This window comes from Mytilus trossulus, chromosome 5 (assembly GCF_036588685.1).
Source record: "Mytilus trossulus isolate FHL-02 chromosome 5, PNRI_Mtr1.1.1.hap1, whole genome shotgun sequence".
In the NCBI taxonomy this organism is placed as follows: Eukaryota; Metazoa; Mollusca; class Bivalvia; order Mytilida; family Mytilidae; genus Mytilus; species Mytilus trossulus.
In genome coordinates, this window is record NC_086377.1 from 3,056,866 (window position 1) to 3,066,209 (window position 9,344).

The 9,344-nt window shown below is 32.6% G+C and overlaps 1 protein-coding gene across 1 annotated transcript; it reads left to right on the forward strand.

Annotated features, from left to right (window-relative positions):
• The first annotated feature begins 522 nt into the window (after positions 1-522).
• Positions 523-7,214, forward strand: LOC134719306 (uncharacterized). Its single transcript, XM_063582313.1, has 4 exons — positions 523-590; positions 1,375-1,604; positions 2,917-3,211; positions 4,129-7,214. Exons 2-4 carry the CDS (start codon positions 1,410-1,412, stop codon positions 7,212-7,214), a joined length of 3,576 nt encoding a protein of 1,191 aa, XP_063438383.1. The 5' UTR covers positions 523-590; positions 1,375-1,409.
• The last annotated feature ends 2,130 nt before the right edge of the window (positions 7,215-9,344 follow it).

A 9,344-nucleotide genomic window follows, 5' to 3' on the forward strand; every position in this document is an offset into this window, starting at 1 on the left:
TTCCATTGGTTAAAATAAAGCACCTACCTATACAAATTTATAAGAACAGTAAATTTACACACACTCTTTAAGTGGTTATCTTAATCGGTTTTACCCTATGTGATTTTCGTTTTTGGAAATAATGGCAACAATGCGGTCACAATAGTTTGTAAGTCAGAAGCTGCTGTCTTATTCTTGAACTTGGTTTACTATTTTTTATGTGTTCAGTATCGTGGTTGTTAAATTGTAGACAATGATAACACAATCTATAGATTATTGAACTTTTTTTTCTAAAATAATTAAACATCTTTCATTTTTCAGGAATACATGACCCATTAAGTAATAATAAATCTGATGATATAGGTTTCTCTTTGCCATTAGCCAAGTCTCTGAAACCATGGCACCTCTTTCTGATGAAGAAGAAAATTATGTCCGCCTAGCATTGTTATTGAAAGGAGTGACACCTAGAGCAGTCCGTACCTTTTTTGACAGAGAATTTCCAACTACGTATCTACCATCAACGCTGAATACAAATTACAACACTCTGTTTGACTTGAAATTAAAAAGAATCATTAATCATGCTCAATGGAATCTTTTGATTCCAAGAAATGGTACGTCTTAATGTTACGGTAGACATTTAAATGTAGATTTCATAAACATGAGATTCAAAATTTGTGATGTTCTTGTTGGCTAAAATAAATACATTTCTGAATAATAATGTTAATGATTGACTTCACTAATTCTTTTATTACAAATTACCTTTTACAGACAGTATGTAACGATTAGTCATGATCACTCCTCTATTGCCTAGATATAAAAGGAAACCTTTTGTTTATCTGTTGCAATCGTTTGTGTGTCCGTCCTCATGTCTTTTCCTGAGGGACTTTTTAGCGCATGTTTAAGATACCAAGGAGACATTAGAAAATCAGTGCCAATCGAATATTCTTAACACACATTATGCCTATTGGAAATATTGTGTTCATGTCATAGTTTGTACAATCATTTTGTCTATTTTGACAAATTGTTGGTTTATTGGCAAAAAGGTTAAAATCAATTTTCTGGTCCTCTTACTATGCATTTGATTTGGCATGCAGATGACATGCATTGCACGTTTAAAATAGCCGGCAAAAAATGTTTGTCATCATGATTTAAACAACCTTTACCTTAAATGAGTGTAGCTTTTAATACATAATTCTATAATTGAGCTTTTAATACACAATTTTATAATTGAGCTTTTAATACACAATTTTATAATTTAGCTTTTAATACACATTTTTTTTGTATCTTTTAAAATAACATATTATCTGTCGATATTTATACTACATATTGTAATATCCATAACTAATTTACACTGACTTAACGACTATAGGTAATATATTTCTCTTGATGTCACAGGGATTCCGGATTCCAAATTATTCGATGTAACGTTGATGATCTGTTTAATCAGAAACTTGACCTCTATCAATCCACCAGTCAATGGATTTGACAGTCTACCACTACCAGGGGAAACAACTCCAGGATCTGATTTAGCCAGAATAAAATATTATAGGAATAAACTAGCTCATCATGATAGTAATACAATAGACGCTAATTATTTCCATACAGCATGTACAGATATATCAAATGTAAGTTGTAATGCTACAATGATCAAAACTGACAAGGTATATTTGATTTTCCTACTTAAGATTTTCAGGAGACAGTCAATTTTGAAGTTGTCAGCTCTTACCTGTCAATTTCTATAACACGTACTTAAAAAAACTAAAAAATATTAAAACAAATCTGACGTACTTAAACACGATCAGCAGATCAAGGTTTATCTATGTTTATAAGTTGCTGTAATATCGGAAAAATTCACATACATCCTATATTTCGCTATAGTCAAGTTCATTTACATTTTCAATTCATAAGTATTGCTTTAACATTGCATGAAAGCTAAGTGGATTGAAGGCTGATATTATGCATTTGTTAAACAATAACTATAACGTGTGGTATATCAATGAAGTTGCATGAGATTTCAAGAAACTTGCTACTTGCTAACCGTCAACTAATAATCAAGTTCTTTGCTAACCGTAACATTAAAATTCCGTTGTTGTACGTTTGACGTAACAGCTGAACAGATGACAATTCCGTAGATAATTTAATATAGAAGGAATAGCGGACAAATTTCTAGAACGGATGACATTGTTTAAATGATGAGATTGATTATTTGGTGTTGTTAAAGTCTATAAAAGTACTTTTAAAAATAAACGTTATTCTACTTTAATGTTTTACAAAGACAACATAAAACTTAATGTTAAACAAACCAACATTATGTATGAACTAAATTGTTATAAACTTTAAAACAAATAATGTATGCACATGATGGTTCGTATTTCAATATAAGTACAAGGAAAAGAGCATACACCACGTAGAGGTACAATATTCATTGATTGGTCTATTGCATTACAACACCATAAACAAAAGTTAAAACAGGTGAACACTGTATGGTGTAACTCAGTTCCCTTACTTTACATTTTACTTTATCTTGTAAACACAATGTTATTGCCCTGTTAGATGTGATGCGACTGTCATACAAGTGAGGATTCAACTAGCATTCAACACCATGCTAAATCCACCTTTTTCTACAGTAAAAAAATGTCTGAATCAAGTCAGGAATATGACAGTTTTTATCCATTTGTTTGATGTGTTTGGGCTTTTGATTTTGCCATTCAATTAGTGACTTTCTGTTTTAAATTTTCCTCTGAGTTCAGTATTAGTGTGATTCACTTTTTACACAACGCAGATGACTAGCCATTTTTATTTATAAGCAAGACTTAGATGTATTGGAATTGGTTATCGTGATAAACGTTCGTAGGCATGATAGAACAACACATGTTTATTAATAAATAGTTCAAAATATTATACATTGGTTTATTCAATAAATGATTTAATTTCCAGGCTGTTGGACGATTGGGAGGTGAAACAATGTATCAAGAGTGTAAAGAGTTGAAGGAAAAAATATTAGATCAGTCGAATCATGAAATTGTATTGGAAATCAAACAATCACTCAAAGAGATGAAAGAACTGAGAAAAACAATAGACATTTTGGGAACCGAACACACAAAAGTGACAGAAAATCTTAGAGAGTTACAATCTTCCTACATTACATTAAAGACGTCCCAAAATACTTTACAGGCTGAACACATAGAAGTCAGAGAAAGTTTAAAAGACCCAATACCATCAAACATTAAAGGTATTGTATGCTTTTTGACAAATAAAAAATATGATTGAATATAACTTGAAGGTAAATGATTTTTTAATTTCTTAAATTCTTATATAGTTTTCAATGCTTCTTTCCTAAGATGATCTGTTGAACATGTTTCAAAACAAATTTATGACATAAACAGTCCCTGTCAAAGTTCAGTATGTGAAGAGAATGTGAATTAAATGCTAATTTTTTTGGTCATTATTGTCTTTTTCAGGGGATATTTTCAATACATATGATAAAAATAGTATAATACGCGACATTGACTCAAAAAAGGACAAGTACATAAACAATTACATGACACTATCTAGCCTTCAATAATAAGTTAAACGGATGCTGTTTAGTAAGGTAGAAGTTATCATGATATAACAAAATGTGACACATTTATGAATAATCTACTATTTTTTGTCTGTTTTCAATAAAATGTATAAATCATATAATCTTAAATCTAAAATTTCAATAATTAGTCACCAAAGGTACCAGGATTATAATTGTATACGCCAGACGCGTGTTTCGTCTACATAAGACTCATCAGTGACGCTCATATCAAAAAAGTTGTAACGCCAAACAAAGTTGAAGAGCATTGAAGATCCAAATTTTTAAAAAAGTTGTGCCAAATACGGCTTAGGTAATCTATTCCTGGGATAAGAAAACCCTTAGTTTTTCGAAAAATTTAACGTTGTGTAACAAGAAATTTATAAAAAATAACAATATAATTGATATTCATGTCAACACCGAAGTGCTGACTACTCGGCTGGTGATACCTACGGGTACGAAATGTCCACGAGCAGTGGCATCGACCCAGAGGTGTGAATAGTAAACAAAGGAAATATAATTTTTTTTTAATACGCCAGACACGCGTTTCGTCTACATAAGACTAATCAGTTATGCTATTATTTTTTCAGATCAATTTAAAAGACAAATAGAATACTGGGAAAAGACGGATAAAATGTTTGTGTCTACGAGAGCTAGTGCTTATGTCATGAAAAAGTTAGAGGAAAAAAGTTGTGTGACTTTAACTGCCCCTTCAGGAGCTGGAAAATCATTTATTGCAAGACACACAGCACTAGTTTTACAGAAAGCAGGATACAAAATAGTACCCGTGAGACAACCGGTTGATATCAGAAATTATTATCAACCTGGCGAACAGACAGTTTTCATTGTAGATGACATTTGTGGGAATTTCACTGCCAACCAACAACAGATAGAGAACTGGACACAACATTTACCAGTGATTGAAACAATTATAGCAGACACATGTTGTAAGATTATTGTATCATGTAGGTTACAAGTCTATAAAGATGATAAGTTTAATATTTTAGAACCTTTTAAATCCTGTGAATGTAACTTAATATCAGATCAACTATGCCTAACATCTATAGAAAAAAATATCATAGCAAGTAAATATATTGGTTCAAGCTTGGTCGATATTGATAAGTTATCACAAAAAAGTGAATTCTTTCCACTTTTGTGCTCTTTATATCGTAATGGAAAACATGGAAATATTGAAGAATTTTTCGAAAATCCATATATTGTCTATCAAAAAGAACTAGATAGTTTAAGTAGACAAGGTGATGAAGGGAAATGTAAAAAATGCAGTCTAGTTTTATTAGTTGTTTTTAATAATCAGCTGACAGAAAAATGGCTACAGGGTAGAATTACAAATGAGCAACGACAGATCATCACGGACACATGTGAGGCTTGTGGAATTAATGGCATACCTAAAATAAATTTAAAAACAGAACTTGACACTCTAGTTGATACATTTGTCTCTAAACAGGATGGTATTTACAGAACTATACATGATAAATTGTTTGACTTCCTTGCCTATTACTTTGGTCAGAAAATGATAGAATGTTTAATAGAACATGGTGATAGTGATTTAGTAAAAGAACGTTTTATTTGGAAAACAACAAAAAGTGACGAAACAAGTAACATTGAGTTTATCATTGAAATACCAGATGATTATCTAGAATCATATTTACAACGGTTGACAAAGGACTGGCTAGCAGGAAAGGTGGCAGTTGTGTTTAGTAACAATAACATGAAAGATTTATCCTTCAGACAACGGTTCTTGCAACAACTTGATCAATTACAGCATGTTAAATTAACCAATACCAAGGATACAGTGACTCCACCTGGGAGCTGTGATTCAGGTACTTATCCACTAGTAGAGAATTGTTATTATGGCTATACTGATATGGTACAGTGGATGTTACGTAATGATGTTGATGTTGATCAATGTAGAGATGATGGGGTAAGTGGACTGTTAATGGCAAGTCATAATGGACATACTGACATAGTAAAGTTACTGTTAGAGAAGAATCCTGATGTGAATCTATGTGACAATAATGACTGTAGTCCTCTGTTACAGGCAAGTGATGGAGGACATACTGATATAGTAAAGTTACTGTTAAAGAGGAATCCTGATGTTAATCTATGTGACAATAATGGCTTGAGTCCTCTGTTACAGGCAAGTCAAAACGGACATACTGAAATAGTAAAGTTACTGTTAGAGAGGAATTCTGATGTTAATCTATGTGACAATAATGGCCGGAGTCCTCTGTTACAGGCAATTCAGCAAGGACATACTGATATAGTGAAGTTACTGTTAGAGAGGAATCCTGATGTTAATCTATGTGACAAGGATGGCCGGAGGCCACTGTTACAGGCAAGTCAAAACGGACATACTGAAATAGTAAAGTTACTGTTAGAGAGGAATTCTGATGTTAATCTATGTGACAATAATGGCTTGAGTCCTCTGTTACAGGCAAGTCAAAACGGACATACTGAAATAGTAAAGTTACTGTTAGAGAGGAATTCTGATGTTAATCTATGTAAAAATAATGGCCGGAGTCCTCTGTTACAGGCAAGTCAGCAAGGACATACTGATATAGTGAAGTTACTGTTAGAGAGGAATCCTGATGTTAATCTATGTGACAAGGATGGCCGGAGTCCTGTGTTACAGGCAAGTCAAAACGGACATACTGACATAGTAAAGTTACTGTTAGAGAGGAATCCTGATGTTAATCTATGTAACAAGGATGGCTTGAGTCCTCTGTTACAGGCAAGTCAAAACGGACATACTGATATAGTAAAGTTACTGTTAGAGATGAATCCTGATGTTAATCTATGTCACAAGGATGGCTGGAGTCCTCTGTTACAGGCCAGTATGTGTGGACATACTGATATAGTAAAGTTACTGTTAGAGGGGAATCCTGATGTTAATCTATGTGACAAGGATGGCCGGAGTCCTCTGATAATGGCAAGTATGTGTGGACATACTGACATAGTTAGATTACTACTAGAGAGGAATCCTGTTCCATGTGACAATACACAACTGAGTACGTCATATGTCAATAACAACATCAGAATGATAAACAGTCAGAGTCTTGTCCAGCCATTAATGAAACATAAACCAGACATTAATGCCCAGACAAATGATGGAGGTAATGCTTTATATTTCAGTGCATTTAAGGGACATATTGAGATAGTAAAGTTATTGTTAGAAAATAATGCTGACTCTAGTATCTGTATCTTTAGTAAACAGTATATAGCAGAAATGATAAAAAAACATCCAACTGGAACTTTAGGAGTGTTAAAACAAAACATATTTGACAACCTTGTAAAAAGTACACTGTCATTTGTAACATCATACGTCAGTAAGAAGTCAGTAGAGTATGCCTTTGATGTAGTAGCTGGTTCCTCTCCATTACACATAGCCTGTTTTATGGGTAGAATAGATGTAGTCAGTTGCCTTCTGGACCATAATGCTAACATCAACATGACAAAAGACGATGGAATAACACCGTTATGGTATGCATGCGAACTAGGACATCAGGATATTGTACGTTTATTGTTAGATAACAAAGCAGATACAAAGATGTGTAAAAATGATGGGAAATCTCCTTTAGAAATTGCAACAGATAATGGACATACCTCTATAGTAGACATTGTTAAAGAATACATAAAGAAGGAAAAACATGTTTGATAATAAAATTAACGGTACCAATTATCTTGAACCAGATGCGCATTTCAACAATACATGTCTTTTCAGTGATGCTCGTCGCCAAAATATTTAAAATCCACAGCTTATATAAAAGATGAAGAGCTATTATCCAAAAGGTCCAAAAAGTATAACCAAATCTGTAAAAGGAATCAGAGCTTTGCATAAGGGAGATACATTTCTTAATTTATAATAATTTCTAATATTTGGAACAGTAAATTATAATAACATCAGGCTTTTCTATCTCAGGAATTAATTACCTAAGTTGTAATTCGGAAAACGTTTAAACACTTTTAGTTATAAATGCTCTTCAACTTCGTACTTTATCTTGCCTTTTTCCCTTTTTTTCATTCGAGCGTCTCACGCAAATGCAAAATTTGCAATAATGGTATCAATGGTAATTATTTTTTACTAAAATCTAAAATTGATATAATCATACCGGTACAACAATGGAAAAACAATATCATTCTATCATTGCAAACTGTATATCTCATATTTGACCAAATTGGGTTTTTTTTATGCTGTGTATTTTGATACTTTATAAATATTCCATTGCTCAACACTTTTTGTTGTATTAGGATTTTCATGCTGTACAACCAATACTTCACAGTGTTAGTCTTTTTATTATGTTAACGCTGTACCTCACATACCTCACATATTTTACAATTTTGATTCCTAATGATTGCCATGCTGAAATTTCATTAACTACAGTTTTTATTTTACTATGATTTTCATCTTTTATTATCAATATTGTATAGTTTCTGCCTCTTAACATGTTCAATGGTTGTCATGCTGCATTTTCCGTATTTAACAGTTTTTGTCTTATTATGATTTTTATGCAGTATTTTCCTTTTATACAGTAACTGTTTTTGTGTTTTTATAAATTTCATGCTGTATCGTCCATTTTATAGTGTTTGTTTTATGGTAATGTTCCTGTTGTATCTGCCTAAGTAACCAGTTTTTGTTTAAATCTTATAGTATACATTTGTGTCTTGTTTTGGTTTTTATGTAGCATGTGTAGCATCTTCCATGTAGATTTTATTTTAATGCTGTATTTTAATTTTTTGTATTTTTTTTTCATTTTCGCCCGTGAGCTTTGTTTTTATGCCATTGTGTTTTTCTCCGTTGATCTATTTACTTTTATTTTTTATTAAGATTAGAACAAAATGTTGACTGCTGTACCCCTATTATGTAAGTTGTTTTGGTGTTTATATCTGCTGTTGACTGCTGTACCCCTATTAAGCCATTTTTTTGTGTTTATATCTGCTGTTGACTGCTGTATCCCTATTAAGCCATTTTTTGGTGTGTGTATCTTCTGTTGACTGCTGTACCCCTATTATGCCATTTTTTTGTGTGTGTATCTTCTGTTGACTGCTGTATCCCTATTATGCCATGTTTTTGTGTGTGTATCTTCTGTTGACTGCTGTACCCCTATTTAGCCATTTTTTTTGTGTTTATATCTGCTTTTGACTGCTGTATCCCTATTAAGCCATTTTTTGGTGTGTGTATCTTCTGTTGACTGCTGTACCCCTATTATGCCATGTTTTAGTGTGTGTATCTTCTGTTGACTGCTGTACCCCTATTATGTAAGTTGTTTTGGTGTTTATATCTGCTGTTGACTGCTGTACCCCTATTAAGCCATTTTTTGTGTTTATATCTGCTGTTGACTGCTGTATCCCTATTAAGCCATTTTTTTTGTGTGTGTATCTCCTGTTGACTGCTGTACCCCTATTATGCCATTTTATTGTGTGTGTATCTTCTGTTGACTGCTGTACCCCTATTATGCCATTTTTTTTGTGTGTGTATCTTCTGTTGACTGCTGTACCCCTATTTAGCCTTTTTTTGTGTTTATATCTGCTTTTGACTGCTGTATCCCTATTAAGCCATTTTTTGGTGTGTGTATCTTCTGTTGACTGCTGTACCCCTATTATGCCATTTTTTTGTGTTTATATCTGCTGGTTTTCATCTCATGTTATTGTCAGTATAGTGGAATTTTATGCTACTGTCATATAAGTCAGAGGATTATTTTTTGTATCATGATTTTCATCCTGTATGTTCCATATTTTACGTGATTACACTGTATACAAGTATCAGCTAATGTTTCATATTTATTGT

Excerpts from the sequence above, each read along its gene's own strand:
- LOC134719306 (XM_063582313.1), top strand. The coding sequence starts at position 1,410 with ATGATCTGTTTAATCAGAAACTTGACCTCTATCAATCCACCAGTCAAT. Across the intron at positions 1,605-2,916 it reads CATGTACAGATATATCAAAT|GCTGTTGGACGATTGGGAGG; the intron begins GTAAGTTGTAAT and ends TTTAATTTCCAG. Across the intron at positions 3,212-4,128 it reads AATACCATCAAACATTAAAG|ATCAATTTAAAAGACAAATA; the intron begins GTATTGTATGCT and ends TTATTTTTTCAG.